General features: G+C 47.0%; 1 protein-coding gene and 1 long non-coding RNA gene across 12 annotated transcripts; one reads left to right on the top strand and one right to left on the bottom strand.

Moving 5' to 3' along the window:
• Positions 1-6,008: 6,008 nt before the first annotated feature.
• On the bottom strand, positions 6,009-12,326 carry LOC120658513 (pentatricopeptide repeat-containing protein At5g02860-like). Of its 11 annotated transcripts, none has more exons than XR_005668715.1 (6): positions 10,056-12,326; positions 8,983-9,095; positions 8,767-8,872; positions 8,043-8,480; positions 7,769-7,927; positions 6,009-6,397 (listed from the first exon to the last, which is right to left on the bottom strand). XR_005668715.1 is itself a non-coding variant. In XM_039936763.1 (1 exon), exon 1 carries the CDS (start codon positions 12,181-12,183, stop codon positions 9,781-9,783), a length of 2,403 nt encoding a protein of 800 aa, XP_039792697.1. In that variant the 5' UTR covers positions 12,184-12,326; the 3' UTR covers positions 9,544-9,780. The 11 variants fall into 11 exon arrangements, 1 of the variants encoding a protein (XP_039792697.1); XR_005668716.1 differs by having other exon boundaries at positions 8,767-8,824; XR_005668718.1 differs by having other exon boundaries at positions 8,767-8,805.
• A 2,901-nt stretch (positions 12,327-15,227) lies between these two features.
• LOC120658658 lies at positions 15,228-16,361 on the top strand. Its single transcript, XR_005668796.1, has 4 exons — positions 15,228-15,480; positions 15,555-15,987; positions 16,062-16,130; positions 16,212-16,361. It is a non-coding gene; the product is annotated as an uncharacterized LOC120658658 (long non-coding RNA).
• The last annotated feature ends 1,970 nt before the right edge of the window (positions 16,362-18,331 follow it).

Here is an 18,331-nt window from a genome sequence, read left to right as displayed (position 1 = left end):
ACTGTGTAATTAGTTATTTTTTTAACTACATTTAATGTTTCATGTATGTGTCCGAAAATTCGATGTGACGGGTACTGTAGAAAAATTTTTGGGAAGTGAACGGGGCCTAACTGAAAAGTTCAAACAAAGGCCTCTGTGACCAGTTTAGTTCGCGAAATTTTTTGGATTTGAGTACTGTAGCACTTTTGTGGTTATTTGGCAATTAATGTCCAATCATGGACTAATTAGACTTAAAAAATTCGTCTCGTCATTTACAGTTGAACTGTGTAATTAGTTTTTTTTCAACTGCATTTAATGTTCCATGCATGTGTCCAAATATTCGATGTGATGGATACTTAGGAAAAAATTTTAGAACTAAACAGGGCCTAAATATATCAACTTTTTCTTACTGATGCTATGGTCATTATAAAGTTACTGCACAACTGAGCAGGCAGAGTGGAAGACTGCAACATTGCAGCCTATTTTGGAGCACATGAGGCCTATTTTATTCAATATTCAGAGTCCAGCCCATGATTTAGGAGATTGCAACTAATTATTATTATGGTGATATACAGATAGATGCCAGTGATATAATTTGTACTTGGACATCAATCAAACTTAAAGTGCAGGCGGGGCGGGTTGTGGCCAACCGCAAACCCACAAAGCTCGCCCCAAATGATTTTTTGCGGGTTTGCAGCTGCCCAGGGCCCTGTTTAGTTTCCAAAAAAATTTCTACAGTACTCGTCACATCAAATCTTCAAACTCATGCATAAAGTATTAAATGCAGTTAAAAAATAACTAATTACACAGTTCAACTGTAAATGACGAGACAAATTTTTTAAGTCTAATTAGTCCATGATTGGACATTAAATATTAAATAACAACAAAAGTGCTACAGTACCCAAATCTAAAAATTTCCACGGACTAAATATGGTCTTAACCATTCAGGCAACTATCGTTTGTGGGCTTTGCGGGATAAATTGTTAATCCCACATGTCCCGCAAAGACTCAGTGGTTGGCAGGTGGCCGACGGCATCCGCACTATTAGATGTATATAGGTGCATTTGACTTGTATTTGTCTTGTAACTGACTTTACTTGTACTCCAAACCTATACGGCCTGTATATACAAGAGGTTACCCCCTCCTTGGGTGTGTGGTGTTTACCCTAATCATACCTCTCTACATGGTATCACGAGTCCGGGCTCCCTCCTGCCCTGCCATGCGCCCCCTCCCCTCCCTTCCGCTGCCCTAGCCGCTGACCAGGGGACTCCCCCCATTGGCGCCACACCTCCTCCTCCTGCGCCCTAGCCCTAGGGCGCCTCCCCTTCTTCCCTGCGCCCTACCTTGGGCCCCCGCCACACCACCAGGCGCTCCTTCATAGGGCTGCCCCCTCGTCCCAACAGATCTAATCTGTTGATGACCGGGGACAGCAGCTCCTCTTCCTCCTTCCTCCGCTGCTTCGTCTCCAGCCATGGCTTACGTGATCAGTCCCTTCGCGACCATCAACGTGAAGGCTCACATCCCCATCACCCTGGAGCTTCGTTCCCCCAACTACACCAAGTGGAGCGCCTTCTTCCATGCTATGTGCGGCAAGTTTGGGCTTCTCAAGCATATTGACGGGACCCTTGCTCCCAAACACGTTGATGACACATGGGCCCAAACGACTGCTGCGTTCGAATATGGTTGTACGGCTCCGTCTCCGAGTCCGTCCTCGACTTCACCATGGCGCCCCATCAGACGGCGCGCCAGCTTTGGGTCGCCATTGAAAACCACTTTCAGGCGAAGAAGGCGTCCCGCTCCATCTACCTAAGTCATGAATTCCACTCCATGACTCGGGGCGACCTCTCTGTTGAAGACTATGCCAAGAAGATGAAGGTCACCGCCAATGCGCTTCGCGACGTTGGACAACTTGTTTCAGAGGCTACCCTCGTCCTCAACCTCCTGCGCGGCATCAACCGGCGATTCAGCGCCACTGCCGACTTCATCGCCGGGTAGAAGGACATGACGTTCACCACAGACCTCGATCAGCTTGCCCTGAAAGAGCTGCGCCTGGCTAATGAAGCCCAGGTCGCTGCTGCCACTGCCCTGGTCGCCTCTTCGCCTTCTACTGGCTGCGGTTCTGCCTGCCGATCTTCTTCGACTACTTCCGGCACACAGTAGCAGCAGCAGCCTCGGCGCCCTAGGAAGAACAGGCGCAACGGCGGCGGCACCCAGCAGCAGGCACAGCAGGCACGCCCTCCGTCCCTTGCGGGCCCATAGTTCTGCTTCAACCCATGGGTCGCACATGGGGGGATGGCAGGCCGGCCACCAGGGTGCTGGCGCGTGCGCTGGGCCCTCTGGGCGGGGCAGCTAGGGCGGGCAAGGCCTGCTCGGCTCTGCCCCGCGGGTGCACTCCGCCTTTGCCCCCATCCCAGTTCTCCCAGCCTTCGGCGCCCTCTTGGGATCAGGCTGGCCTCATCGCTGCTCTTCAGCAGATGTCTATACAAGGCTCGTCTCCGTGGGTCTTGGACACCGGCGCTACTACTCATATGCACTATTCTGAAGGTATACTGCTCTCCCGTACCCCTTCACCACATTCTTATATTGTTGTAGGCAATGGCACTCGTATTCCTGTCATGTCTCGTGGTCAGTCTACCCTTCCCACCACAGCTTCCCAATTCGTTTTGAACAATGTCCTTGTCGTTCCCTCCATAGTTCACAACCTTCTTTTCGTTCGTCAATTCACTCGCGACAATAGTTGTTCAATATAATTTGATGCCTTTGGTTTTTCTGTGAAGGACCTCAGGACGCGACGCGTGATTCTTTGCTACAATAGTGATGGCGACCTCTAGACCATCACTGCTGCAGCGCCCGCCACTGCCCACACCCTCCTTGCAGCCTCTACTTCCCTGTGGCATCAGCGTCTTGGTCATCCTACTCTAGCTGTTGTTGCTTCGCTTCGCCAGAATAAGCACATCACTTGTACTAAAGCAGACTGTTCCCTATGTCATGCCTGTCAGCTAGGCAAACACACGCGTCTCCCTTTTAGTACCTCTACCTCTCGGACATCTTCACCTTTTGAGTTAGTGCACTGTGATGTTTGGACGTCTCCTGTTCCTAGTGTTTTGGGTTACAGATATTATTTAGTGATTCTGGATGATTTTACTCATTATTGTTGGACCTTCCCCCCTCATCATAAGTCTGATGTTTATGAGCATATTGTCCAGTTTATTTCTTATGCGCAGACACAGTTTAGCTTGCCGGTAAAATGTTTCCAGACTGATAATGGCAAAGAATTCATTAATACTCCTACCACTACCTTTCTTGCATCACGTGGCATTCTTTTTCGTGATTCTTGCCCTTATACGTCTCCTCAAAACGGCAAAGCTGAGCGTATCCTTCGTACTCTAAATAATTCTGTGCGTACTCTGCTAATGCATGCCTCCATGCCGCCACAGTATTGGGCCGAGGCATTATCTGTAGCGACCTATCTTCTGAACAGGCGCCCATCCACCTCCATCTCCGGTGAGATTCCGTACGTGCGTCTTCATGGCAGCCCTCCCACCTATGATCACTTGAAGGTTTTTGGGTGCCTCTGTTACCCTAACCTCCAAGCGACCTCCCCTCATAAGTTAGCCCCCCGGTCTGCTGCTTGTGTGTTTTTGGGCTATCCTTCGGCACATAAAGGCTATCGTTGTCTTGACCTCTCGACTCATCGCATTATCATCTCTCGCCATGTTGTGTTTGATGAGTTTTCGTTTCCGTTTGCTCGCGATGATCCCGTCCTGTTTTCTTCTTTTGACTTTCTACAAGACAACGATTTGGATATATTTGTGCCTTGCTCTACTAACAATGCAGCGGTTCGGGCGACGGTCGCTCCATCTTTGGATGTTGAGCAGCTGTCTTCTTCGTCGACATCTGGTGCCGCTAGTGCCGGTGGGTGCGGTCCTGTACCCCCACTGGCCTCTTCTCCGAGCGACTCCAGTACTGGTGGGCGTGGTTCAGTACCCCCACCAGACTCTTCGCGACCGAGCGGGTCATCTGCTGGTCCGCAGCAGCCTGCTCCCCCTGCTGATCCGCCTGGTTGTTTTGGCGTGGTCTACACTCGTCGGCCTCACCAGCAGCCTGTTGTTCCATCTGGCCGATTTGGTCAGGTCTACATTCGACGACCACAGCTGCCCGTTCAGGCTGCTGATCCGCCTCATCGCCTGCCGTCTCCACCTCCAGTGAGGCGCCCCGTAAATGGACCTGTTCCTGTGCGGTCTGCTAATGTGTGGCAGTCATCAGCTGGTTCCTTCAGTGTGGTTCCGCAGCCACCTATGTGCAGTTCTTCGCCGCCTCCTGCTTTGCGGCGTCTGACTCGCCTTCAGACAGGTACCATTCAGCCCAAGAGCTATAAGAATTTGTCCGCTGCACATCTTGTTGCTTCTCTGATTCCATCCAATTATCGGAGCGCGCTTGTTGATTCCAATTGGCGGGCTGCTATGGCGGATGAATATCAAGCACTCATGGATAATGGAACCTGGCGTCTTGTTCCTCGCCCATCAGGGGCTAATGTGGTTACAGTCAAGTGGATCTTTAAGCATAAATATCATTTTGATGGTTCTCTTGCTCGCCATAAGGCCCGCTGGGTTGTCCGAGGGTTTTCACAGCAACATGGAGTTGATTATGACGAGACTTTCAGTTCTGTGGTGAAGCCTGCAACTATTAGGACAGTATACTGCCAGCAGCCTCCTGGTTTTGTTGATCCTGCACATCCTGATCATGTCTGTTTGTTACAGAAGTCGCTATATGGTCTGAAACAGGCTCCTCGTGCTTGGTACCAGCGTTTCGCCACATACATTCGACAGCTAGGCTTTGTTTCTTTAATATCCGACACTTCCTTGTTTGTCTACAAGGATGGCTCTCAGATGGCCTATCTTCTGCTCCACATACATTCGACAGCTAGGTTTTGTTTCTTTAATATCCGACACTTCCTTGTTTGTCTACAAGGATGGCTCTCAGATGACCTATCTTCTGCTGTATGTGGATGACATAGTACTCACAGCTTCTTCAATGCCCTGCTTCACTCTATTATTGGTCGACTGAATTCTTAGTTTGCTATGACTGATCTTGGTGTTCTTCATCACTTTCTGGGGATTTCAGTTACTCTGTCTTCTGATGGTCTATTCTTGTCACAGCGACAGTATGCATTGGATCTCTTACAACGCTCTGGTATGAGTGATTGCCATTCCACCACGACCCCAGTTGATTGTAAGTCCCAGCTTTCTGCATCAGATGGACCTCCTGTTGCTGATCCCTCTGAATACAAGAGTATAGCTGGTGCTCTTCAGTATCTGACCCTCACTCGGCTTGATCTTGCCTATGCTGTTCAGCAAGTCTGCTTGTTTATGCATGATCCTCGAGAGCCACATCTTGCTCTTGTCAAGCGAATCCTGCGCTATGTCAAGAGTACCCTGTCCTCTGGTCCAGATTGGTGTTGGCGCTGTTGACTCCCTCAGCCTACTCTGATGCAGACTGAGCTGGCTGTCCCGACTCTCGACGTTCCACTTCTGGCTACTGTGTATATCTTGGTGACACTCTAGTCTCCTGGTCTTCGAAGCAACAGACTACTGTCTCTCGCATGTTGTTGTAGAATGTTGCTAGATACGTCAGTTGCTTCAGGAGCTTCACATTCCTCTCTCAAAGGCTACGATCGTCTATTGTGATAATGTCAGTGCAGTTTATATGACTGCCAATCCAATTCATCATCGACGGACGAAGCATATTGAGATTGACATTCACTTTGTGCGTGAGAATGTTGCTTTGGGAGAAGTCCGGGTTCTTCATGTACCTTCTTTGCATCAGTTTGCTGACATCATGACAAAGGGTCTTCTTATATTGGTGTTTACCCTAATCATACCTCTCTACACACACGTCGTAGGTGGCTGCAATGAATACGATATACAAGGCATGCTTAGCTAGCTTTCATTTTCCCTCAACGCTTCACTTGCATGCCCAATAGAAAAAATATTATGTAATGCTTCCAAAAAATCATAAAAATATAGAAATATCACCAAAACTGAGCAAGCTAATACTAGTGTCAGTTGTCACATATCATGAGCATATGCTTAACGGAACTGTTATCTCTCCTTATTTTACAAAACAGGTCAAATGAGATAGGCAATAAGAAAATTATCAAAGCAGAGCAGGCTAATCCCAGTGGCACCAAACAAGAGCAAACTGATCCCATGTACATCAAACAAGAGCAGAGAATGTGATCGCAGCGAATGTGATCGCAGCGAGAGAGAGCGAGAGAGAGAGAGAGAGCGAGCGAGAGAGAGAGCGAGAGAGAGAGAGCGAGAGCGAGAGCGAGAGAGAGAGAGAGAGAGAGTCTGCTCCATCGCAGCTTTCGATACTTCACCACCGAGGGCAATGGTCAGCTTGTGTCAATTTGCATCTGTAAATACTAACACCATCAGGTTTCAGTATTCCATTTAATAAAATCTCAAAGCACAACAATAGTTTATCTACATGCATGTAGGAAATGCATCAAAATAAGATAGATGGTATCTCAGAAAATTAATCAAGGTCAATGGGAAACAACAAAAGTGCTCTACAGCCAGCCTACCAAACAGCAGCACCTAAGTCATTCTCTTTCCATGTTGAAAAATTAAGTAAACATTCAAAGAACCGCAAAGGCAACAGATCAAGTTCAATCAAAATGAACCTTTACGATGTCAGCACCTCAATCATTTCTGAGTCAAAGTCCACCTCAATCAAAATGAACCTATCTGTAGATGAAATTCTACAATTATGTACATCTGATCATAGTTATTTAGAGTTTAGAGCTCTGATTTCAGAACAATCATTGATAGAATAACAGTCATTGATAGAACCTATGCACAGAATTAGTGACCACAAGCATTGACAAGTGCTCTATGACTAGAATTACAGAAACAACAACTACAAGGTTTGATCAGGTGCTGTGTTGGGATCTCACTGAAACAATCCTTTATATGAGCACAACTGAATTGTGGAACAAACTTAAACAACGAGACCATTTTAAGAATTGAAGTAAAGCGGCATTTCAATTTAAACAACCCAACAATTTTCAAAGAAGCACTTTGTTTTCAAAATTGCATGAGCTGGGAATTTTTGTGGCTTGAAATGAATTGAACTAAAGTGGCATTTCAATTTAAATAGCCCAACAATTTCTGGCTTCAGAATTAGTGATCACAAACACTACAGAACAGAGATAGTCAATGTCTTCTTTTAGGTTCAGACCTTGTGCCTGTGAGCTTTGAGGTACAAATTAAAAATATGTAAACAATAAGCTTTAAGCTTAGTTTAGTAGGAAGAGAGCCTAAGAAGCTTGGATAGAATTACGCATCATAAAGCTTGACAAGTGCTCTATGACTGGAATTGACAAGCGCTAGTTGCAGACATGAGGCAACTGATTTTCAGTATATAAACAAATTACAGAAAAGTAGTTACAGAGGTACTGAAAAGTAGCTACAGAAGTACTGAAAAGCTTGACACTTAAACAAAATGATTTTGCATCAATGTACCACTTGTTCGATTACTAATATAAAATGCCTCCGCTAAATGGATCAGCTGATTCATGGTGAGGTCCCTTACAGAGTACTTCAGTTATCAGGAAGACTGAACTTACATTTCATGTTGACCATAAATGGTAGCCATGCTCAGAAATCATTTCTTTCACATTTCGTTACACTGGTGGTGTAGCATTAGCTTTACTTGAGGGATTCGGTAAGACATTCAGTAAAACAAGTAGTTATAGAGGTACTGAAATTTTAATCCTCATTACCTGACTTCGGTGCTCCCGGTCGGCCGCCGGTCCTCCTCGTCAGAGCCCTCCTCCTCCCCATCATCCCCATCCTCTGGCACCACCATGGAGGAATGGAAGCCGAACAGGTCGGCTCCGTCTGCTGCCTCCATCGGGTGCCCCAGCAAGTCGGCGAACCTCCTAACGATGAAACAACACCACCATGATGCTCAAAATTTGGAATTCAGATAGAACTGATGATGGAACTTATATATGGAATTCATATAGAAGAAAAACTACATGTATTACAACATACATACTGCAGGTCGATGGGCTTCGGATGCCCCAACGAGTTTCCCAGTGCTGCTGTAAGTCGTTGGGCTTCCTAATGGTGGCCTTCTCCCTCCTCCACGCCAGTGGCCTCGCCCGCCTCGCGCAGGGCGGCGGCAGGGAGGCCGAGGCGCACGTCCACTCAGGGCGCAGTAGCACAGCAAGTTGGTGCGGGTGGGTGGAGAACTGGAGATCGATGGTTGTGGTGGCGGTGGCCGCCACTAGGTTACGTGAGGGAGGACGAGAGGAGGAGCAGCTGCGGGTTGTTTGCGGGTCTTGCGGGCTTGGCACTTTTGTCCACAGGCTTCGGATGGCTGTCCACTATTAGGCCACAAAAATTTTGCAGCTGGGCCGCGTCGACCGCAACAGCTGTTTTTGCGGGGCGGTTAAGTGGGCTCGTTTTACAGCCCGCCCCGCCTGCAGCCTGAAATCAAACATATATAATATGTGGTCAGTTAACAGGGAAAGAATCAAAGAACCATATGGAAAGAAGCGTGCTAGGGGCCTGTTTGGATACATGGGATAATCTTTAGCCCTCACCTTTTAGCCCCAAATTATCCCTCATGCATCCAAACATGTGGGATAATTTTGGGCTAAAGTGGATTATCCCTCCCTATATTAGAACAGTATGGTAAGTGAATGTACATGTAACATCCAAGAGAAGTATACTATGTTATTTTGCAATATGGCATCTAATGCCGAGGTCTCACTCAGGTTTCACTGTAGGCAGACTTGCATCAGGCCATCAGCTGGCAGTAAGGATATAAACTGTCATCACAAGAGCTTCCTCAGCACAGGATAAATATCGAAGAAAACCTTTTCCAGAATTCAAATGTAAGGATCAAAACAACAAAAAAGAAATTGTGGACTTCGATGGAAAAAATAATTTAGCAAATCAGACAAACAAAAATGTTGAGGAGTCTGACCATGACTTAGCACAGGTTCATGACTTCTTGTACCGACAAATAAAGCTGTGCAGTAGACACATCGTACACGCCTTTGGAATAACTTCTTCAAACTAGTCTGCATCAACATTCACCTGCATTGAAATATAAAGAGAAAAACCACAAGTTGCTGATAAGACGATCCTGCAGATCTACTAATAACAGTTCAGAGAATCCCACAAATGAAAATACAGATCTATAACAAAGCAAGTCAACTCAAGGCTTATAAGTGGTACAGTCCCTCACATCCATACATTGACTAAAAATGTGCAGAACTTCTAAAAGTAACTTTACCAAAATAGAAAACAAGATGTACCAGTTTAAGTATGTGAGAATGCAAACACAATTCAAATTTTCAGCAAAGAGAACCAGAGAGATAAACTTACAAAAACAGTTAATGAACACACATCCTATTAAAATTAGAACCATATAACCTAAAAAAATAGAAGTGCTATTTAAGTATAAACTTAAGACAACAAATGTGTGCATGTAACAAATTGTTCATAGGCAAAACTTCCAACAGATCAGATCCAAAATGGCAGATGCAGTTACAAAAGCAAGGTGGTTATCCAGTATGAAGGTTCTACAACATGAGTTCCCCTGCAAAGTTAGCAGAGGAACTATATGTATTTCAACAGGTTCTTTTGATTCTTCTTCATAATACATGTAATCTGTACAATCCACTCTGATGTACATGCCAATAAGGACAAAAAAGAAATTAGTGCTATCTACTTATCATCCTCAGGAATACCAAAAATGGTTTCATTCTCAACAACCATCTTACGAACTGTGTTTTGCCAACAGTTCTAACAGTTTCTGTTTTTCTTGTTTAGATATTCCAGGATAAAGTTTAGGGAGGTTGGTAAGGAATGATTTGGCCTCTACCATCCTTCCATGTCTACAATAGCCCTGCAATATTGAGTTGCAAGTTCTCTCATTGGGCCTGCAACCTTGGGCAATCATATAGCGTACTAAATCAATAGCTTCTTCAAACATTGCGTTGGCGACATAGCTCTTGATGAAAATATTGTATGTTACAATATCTGGTTTCACACCTGAACATTTCATCTCAGAGAACAACCTAGAGGCTTCTTTCATCTGTCCTTTTCTTCCATATGCATATATCACAGTGTTATACGAGTATCGATCAGGGTGCATGCCACTTGACTTGATCTCAGTGAGGATTGTTTCACACTTTTCACAATCACCTAAACAGGAATACATATGCATCAGGCTATTATAGGTTGCAGCACTGTGGTTGATAGAATTCTCCTTCATGAGAGAAAGGACCTCCTCCACCTTCTTGACCATCCTATTTTTCCCATATATGGATACCATAGCATTAAGAACATTAATATCCAGGGAGCAACGCCTCCTCCTTAGTTCCTCGAATGCCTTTTCTGTCTCAGATAAATTATTAACTTTGTTGTTGACCAAGACCAATGTTTTTACTAGCCAGTTGTGTGGTTCAATCCTCTCTGCATATATATCTTCTGACAGAGATTTCATTTTGTCCAACTTCTTTGCATTAGCATATGCATGAAGCAGTGAAGAATAGCTTAGCTCATTTGGCTTACAATCCCTATCCTCCATTTCAGCAAACAACATCTCTGCCTGTTCCCAGCGACCACCCCGAGCCAATGCAGATAGAACAGCATTATAGGTCGAAATGTCTGGATAAATACCAGCTTCCATCATCCTCTTGTATATTTCCATTGCTTGGTCAAACAAACCGCATCGGCTATACGAGCTAATCAGTGAAACATATGTGTCTGTCTCAGGGATATATCCAGCTTTCTTCATCTCCTTGAACACCCCAGAAACCTCAGAGTCTAGACCATTCTGCCCGAACACAGCCAAGAGTGTGTTCCACGTGACAACATCCGGCACATACCCAGCAGACTTGAGCTCGTCAAAGATGGCCATCATCTCTATGAACTTCCCCCTCACCCCATGCATCTTGATCAATGCATTGTACGTGCACAAGTTTGGGCTACACCCATTCCTCACCATTTCATTGTATGTACCAACGGCTACATCAATTTTGCCAATCCTGTCAAGGCCAGAGATCAATGTTGTGTATGTAACCACATCAGGTTTCATCCCCTTCAACTCCATCTCCGTTTTCAGCTCCATAGCCTCTTTCAACAACCCATCCTTCACATATGCTGAGATGAGTGAATTGTATGTCACCACACTGGGTGGACAGCCTGCATTCTCCATCTCCTTGAGCACCTCAACTGCATCCTCATGCCTCCGCGCCTTACCGTACACATCGAGCAGGGAATTGAACGTGACCTTGTCAGGTTTGAACCCAGCAGCCCTCATCTCATCAAACAACTGTGCAGCCTCCCTGTAAAGCCCCCTACGACGGCAACAGCTGATGAGCGTGTTGTAAGTATACCTGTCCATCGCAACACCGTCCTCCTTCATGGAGTCGACGAGCGCCACAACCTCCTTCCACGGGACAGTCATCTTGGAGTAGACATGAAGCACGACGTTGTAGGTGACGAGAGCCGGTCGCACGCCTCTATCCACCATGCGCCGGAACACGTTGACCGCGTCCCGGAACCGGCCGGCACGGGAGAACGCGGACACGAGCGCCGTGTATGCGCTGGCGTCGGGCGCCAGCGCGGCGTCGAGGAGAGCGGAGGCCTCGGCGAGGCGGCCGGCGCGCGCGAGCACGCGCACGGCGGCGGGGAGCACGCGCGGGTGGTGGAGGGCGCGGTCACCGTGGAGGTCCCGCGCGGCACGGACCGCGGCGAGCGCGACGCTGGGGTGCCCCCCGCGGGAGGCGAGCGCGTTCAGGACGGCGGAGAGATCGGTCTCTGAGAGCGCGGCGAGGATGTCGCGCGGGGAGGCGTGTTCCGCCGGGTCGGCTAGGAGTGCGACGAGCGCGCGGCGGGCGGGTAGGGTGAGGGACGGCGGCAGGTGCCACGGGTGGTCATCGCCGCCGGTCCCACCGCGGGAGGGGTCGAGTGGGCGGCCGAGACGCGGCTTGCGGGAGGAGGAGGCTGGGTTGGGGCGGGAGGTGGAGAGGAGGGAGGTCGGGGAGAAGAGGCGAGGAGGGGAGGAGGAGGGTGTGTGGGGCTGGCGGTGGGTGATGATGGGGTTGGGGATAGTAGGGCGCGGCGGCGGCGCCGGTGCGCGGAGGGGGAGCGGGAGGGCGAGCGTTTCGGCCATGGCGAGGCGGGCGGGAACCGCCGGGGTTTAGGGGTTATCCGCGGCCGGAGTGGTGGCGGTGGCACCGGCGCGGCCGCTCGTGGTGGAGACGAGGATTGGATGTGCCTGCCAGACGACGCGGATTCAGGGCCTGTGGGGAGTGCTGGGCCGGACGGCCGGTGATCTCGCGTCTTTTTCATTTTTATACTTTTCAAAAACATTTTTTTATAAAAATATATTTTCGATTTCACAATTTACAGTTTTATATCCAGTAGGGACTTATATGTAAATAAAAAATTATTTGCGCAGAGACCCTTGGCGGGAGTCTGCCGCCCCTCTACCGGGCGGCAGGGGGGCGGCAGGCTAGACCTGGGCATGGGCTGCCCGACCCGACGGACCCGACCCAACCCGCCCGAAAATAGCCCGACCCGACCCGACCCGAAGAGTTTGATGGGCGGGCTCGGGTCAAATTTTTTGACCCGGTATGACTGACGGGCCGGGCATGGGCTAAAAATTTTGACCCGAAACCCGAAAAACCCGAAGGAACCCGACATTTTACATAGGCCCGGCCCGACCCGACCCGAACCCGACCCGACCCGACTGGCTGTCGGGTCGGGTGCGGGCTCAATTTTACGACCCGGCCACCGGGTCGGGTCGGGCACGGGCCGCTAGAAAAAACACCGGGCTTTTTTTGGCCCGACCCGAACCCGACCCGGCCCGGAGGATGCCCAGGTCTACGGCAGGCTCCCCACACTGTATAAAAGGCTTCTCTCCCCCTCCCCCTCATTTGCTTCCCACGACATCCAGAGAGGGTGAGGGAGAGAGGAGGGGTGAGGGAGGAAATTGTAACGGCGAAGCCCTACCAGATTTTGGATCTGAACCGCAGGTAATAAATATTTGTCAACTTTCTCAATATAATTTTTTTATGTTTAATTCTATAATTAGTGTATGCAGCAGTAATGATATTTTAGCGATTTAGGTAATGTTTTTAATATTATTTAGGTAGAATTAAGATTAGTTTTTCGAAAAACTAATTAGGTTTACCAACCAATTTTGTGGTATTGATTACCAACATTCTGATAAATGGTATAAAATGCAGAAAAATTTAGAAAATATTAGAAAAATATATTGTACAAAAATTGTAGGAAATGCTAGAAAATGTTAGAAAAGTTTATGAAAATTTAAGATAAAGTGTAGAAAATGCATAAAAATTGTAGAAAATGTTAGAAAAATATATTTATAAAAATGTATTGTACAAAAATTATAGGAAATGCTAGAAAAGTTTATGAAAATTTTAGATAAATTGTAAAAAATGCAGAAAAAATGTAGAAAATGTTAGAAAAATATATTTATAAAAATTAATTATACAAAAATTGTAGGAAATGCATGAAAATGCTAGAAAAATTATATGAAAATTTCAAATAAATTGTAGAAAATACAGAAAACTTATATTTTTTGTGTGTTAGGTATGGCCGAAGATACGCCAGCTCTACTTGACGGAGTCATAGACTCGTCGCACCGGTCCTTCCTTTCAGTGGTTCAGCGCGTGAAACTTAACATGCTGCGTCCACGTCCACCAGCGGAAGTTTATTCCTGTTGACCCACGATGGGTGCCCAGGTGATATGTCGTCGGATTATGTTTCTAAGAATACGTTTGTTTCGTATACGTTTCGTACATAATGTACTTACCTTTGATCGTTCTATTTTTCAGGTTGAGTGAGGCTGGTCTTCTTATTATAGGTCGTCTTGCTGAGAGTGGTTCAGTAAAGCTGGACAGGTCCCTACTGACAGCTCTGGTTGATAGATGGAGGCCTGAGACACACACCTTCCACCTCCCTTGTGGGGAGATGACACCGACCCTACAGGACGTTGCGATGCTGCTGGGTCTTCCTATCAGTGGGGATGCCGTAGGGCCTCGCGTTGTCCTGCCTACGTGGTTGGACGATCTAGAAGAGCGTTTTGCAAATATTGACATCACGATTGATGTAGAGGAGCACCCAAAAGCAATAGGGCCTGCCAAGTCATGGATCCTGCAGTTCTAGGTACATACCTTGTTTTGTTACGATTAATGTTAGAGTTATGCTTTTGACTAGTGCAGTTATGGTTTTATTTTATAATTGATCTCGTACTCATAAATGTTCATCTTTTCTATGCAGCCTGACAATTTGGCACATAATGCTGATGAGGATAGCGTCACTCGATCCCTTGAAGTATACCTGTTGTGGTTGTTTGGATACATAATGTTCAACAAATCACACGGGGCCTATGTGGATAGGGTGCTTGTGCCTTACGCACAGGAGATCACAGAGGCAGATGTGGAGGAAATGCCTCAATACAGTTGGGGATCAGTGGTACTTGCAGCCACGTACCGTGGCCTCTGCAAGGCATCGGTGCAAAATAAGCACAATGCAATTCTTACAGGATGTCCGATTCTGCTACAGCTTTGGTCGTACGAGAGGATAGCAATTGGTCGCCCGATTGTCGACCACTCACCGTATGAGCTGGATATGTACGGTGACACCGAGGACGATAGGCCCACCATGGGGACTCTCTGGTACGCTCGTCAGGTACGGAAATGACTGCTACTCGTACTATTTTGTTAGCAATTCTGTTGCTTTGTTTGACCCTCTTTGTATTTCTTATTGGCACATATTATTGTTAATTTTGTGAAGAAGAGTTAGACCCACGTATAGTCTCGTCGGGCCTATCCTGAATTTGTGGCTGATTTTGATCGGTTGACACATGAAGACGTCGTGTGGGAGCCCTACTCCGAGTTGGCTATAAACACTCGTGCACCGATCGGGATATCTTTGGTTTGCTTTCAGGACCAGGCCTTTTGGATGACAACTACTGCGTTGGTGGTGTACGACGTTTACATTGAGGCTCACTGCCCGGATAGAGTCAGGAGACAGTTCGATCAAAGGCAGTTGTATCTTGTGCCGTCAGCATTGGATCGGGTCGAACGCCATGACCACATGTAACAATTCATATGTCATTTCAGTGACTATGCATTGTATAGTTAACTAATCATATTTGACTAAATTGTTTTTAATATTTAATTTGTCGAGGACTGGTCAACCCTTCTCCAAAATGTGGGTGACAAGGGTGCAGCCTTGGGTCGATGGCTGGGACCAGGCAGAGGAGAACGTGGCGCTTGCGACCCCTGCACACACGGAGGCTTCGTACAGGGCGTACCTGAGCTGGTACCAGCCTCAGACTCGTTGCCGCTTGATATATGCTGACATGCAACCACAGCCGCATGTTGCGACACCACAGGATGGCTACGCACGACATAGGGATGAGGCATTAGCTGGGGCGGTGAGTCAAAGTTATCATCGCTTTTCAAATACTTTGGATTACAGTGTTAATGTCTTTCTTTTTCTTGCTTGCAGTTTGAAATGTGCAGGTTGATGGACATAGATGCCAGGGCGAATTTGATGAGGATTCGAGCGGGATATATGATGGACAGGAATGAGCAAGAGTCGGCCTGGACCCGAGTTTCACAAAGAGCCCATTCCATGCTTGAAGCCTTTGGTGGCCGGACATCGTACGATGACTCGTACGGTTCGTCTCAAGCCTCGATCTCGTTTCCTTGTGGTCCCACACAGCAGCAGCCTTCCCAAGCACTTTATTGGTCTCAGCAGCATTATCCAGGTACGTGAGGATACTTACTGACTTTCTACTTTAAAGCCAACAATTAATTCTCAGTCCATACATGTGATGCAAACCCACCTTATCAACCTCACGGAGGGACTCAGTTTAGTACCATGGCACCAGCTGCAGGGATGTCATTTCAACCAACACAGGCACCACCACGATCTTTCGGTAGACATATAGTCCATATCTTAATTTCAATTAATTGTGGTATGAAGTCTAATTCCTTTTGTATTTACATATAGGATCACAACAATTATATGATGCTGGACCTTATTCGTATTACCCTACGGCGACAGCAGAAGGAACGCAAGGTAAATACCTAATCTGTAACCCGAATTTATCATGTGCTTCTTATTTCTATGAATATTTTAAATAATTTGAACGGTTTACAGGATCGCACCACCAGCTTCCTGATATGGGTCATTCTTCGTATCCATCACCAACAGGTACGTATGATGAATATGTACCCAAATATATGACTTATAAGACGATGATTAAGATATCTTAATTGCTACTGTATAGGGCCCACACAGGATACCTTTGAGGCGAACTTCGAAGATTGGAGTCGGTTATTTTCTACACCTAACCAGCAGGCCGATCCTACCTTCCAGACACCTGTGGCCAGCGGACGTCCAGGTAGAGACGTAGGGCCTCCAGAGCGACACACGTACTCTACAGACCATGTCCACGCTCAGCGTAAAAGAGGTCGACATGGCCGGGGTGGCCGGGGTGGTTAGGATGTGCTTCTAGCTGTTTCTGTATTTTTGTTATGGACATATCGTCATGTTATACTTATTTCATTCTTATGTATCACCTATTTCGTTCTCATTTGCGTATGTGTATGAATTGATAACTTATACTTTTCATATTCATGTACTTTACTAATGGTTTTTTTATCCAAAATATCTAAAATCACATCTAATGGCCCACTGCTGTAATTTTGCGGGGAGGGGGAGCCTGCCGCCCCCCTGCCGCCCAGTGGAGGGGCGGCAGGCTCCCGCCAAGGGCATCCGCGCAAATAAATTTTTTTATTTACACATAAGTCCATGCCACCCCCTGACGGACGGCAGGGGTATAAAACTGTAAATTGTGAAATCGAAAATATATTTATGTAAAAAATGTTTTTGAAAAATATAAAAATGAAAAAGACGCCGGTGATCTCTCTCAAGGCAGCTTACAGGCCCAATAGTGTAAATGAATGGTGCTCTAGTGGGTTGGTATGGGCCTATGGGGCGGGCCAGTGACTCATTTAACAAAAAAAACTACTACTCCTATACGTTTCTCAAAAAAAAAAGAAAATACTCCTATAGATGAACAAAAAAAAGGAATGTCAGTTAAATCGTAGATTCCTCTAAAAAAAGTTAAATAGTATAGATATCATTTTCTTTGTTTATCTTTTTTAGTTGTAATATACTTTCCATACATACAAAAGTCTCGCTTATTTGTACTTTTCCTTTAGGTACACTAGCAGAGACGCACGTGCGGCACGCACATGTTAAAAAGAGAGAGAAAAGTCCATTTTACCCCCTAACTTGTCACCAAGTTTTTTAAAAAAGAATCCTAACTGCAAAATCAGTAACTCCATGTTTACTTATATTTACCTTATATTTTACTTAGGTTCTGCTATAGACACTGGTCCGTTCTTAATTGTTTCAGTCAGTTGTTACGTATCTCCATGTTAACTTAATTATGAGACTTAATAATCTTCATAGAAGTTCCCTACATGATAAGTAGTAATTTGTCGCAAAAAAATAACTAACAAATTTCATATTAAAAACTTTTAAACTCCTCTAATTTATTCTAATGAGACAATAACATAAAAAGAATCAGTAACTCGATATCTATTATATGGTAGAGTAGTATTAGCAAATGATCATATAATTAGGAGGAAAGAAAAATAATATCCGGGCCAGGCCAGCCAGCACACGCACGCCATGGCCATGGTCGGCGGCGTAGTGCACCGTTTTTTTGCCGGCGAGGCGGCGAGGCTGGCCGGCGGCGGGGCGGGGGTGGCGTGGCAGCCAGCACGTCCGGGCAGAGTCGGCGGGGTGCAGGGGCGGCGCGCGGCGTGTGCACCGGCGGTGCAGGTAAGCTGGTGCGCTGGCGCAGCCGTTCCCGACAACACGGCAAGCGATTCGTGTAGCGTGCTAGTTTTCGCCGGCGACGAGGCCAGCCGGCGGCGGGGCGAGGAGGCGCGGCAGCCTGCGGGGCCGGGCGGAGCCGGCGCGCGGCGTGGGCACCGGCGGTGCAGGTAGGCCAGCGCAGCGGCGCGGCCGTTCCCGACGGCACGGCAAGGGATTCGTGTGGGGAAAGAGACAGGGAGGACGAGTAGTTCACTGGGGTACCGTTTTTGTGGTCAGACAGCGAGGAGGAGGGTCGTCGACGATGAGGCCGAAGCTTCGAGCGGCATCGTCAAGGGCAGGAGCGTCGTGATCTCTCTTAGATGGGCGAACTGAAGGTGCATTGAAAGGATCGGGTGCTCTAGCCTAAGAGGGGGAGGAGGTGAATTAGG

Source organism: Panicum virgatum, chromosome 2N (genome assembly GCF_016808335.1).
Source record: "Panicum virgatum strain AP13 chromosome 2N, P.virgatum_v5, whole genome shotgun sequence".
In the NCBI taxonomy this organism is placed as follows: domain Eukaryota; kingdom Viridiplantae; phylum Streptophyta; class Magnoliopsida; order Poales; family Poaceae; genus Panicum; species Panicum virgatum.
This window is presented reverse-complemented; position numbering and strand designations above follow the sequence as displayed.

Coding starts and splice junctions, on each gene's coding strand:
- LOC120658513 (XM_039936763.1), bottom strand. CDS start 12,183: ATGGCCGAAACGCTCGCCCTCCCGCTCCCCCTCCGCGCACCGGCGCCG.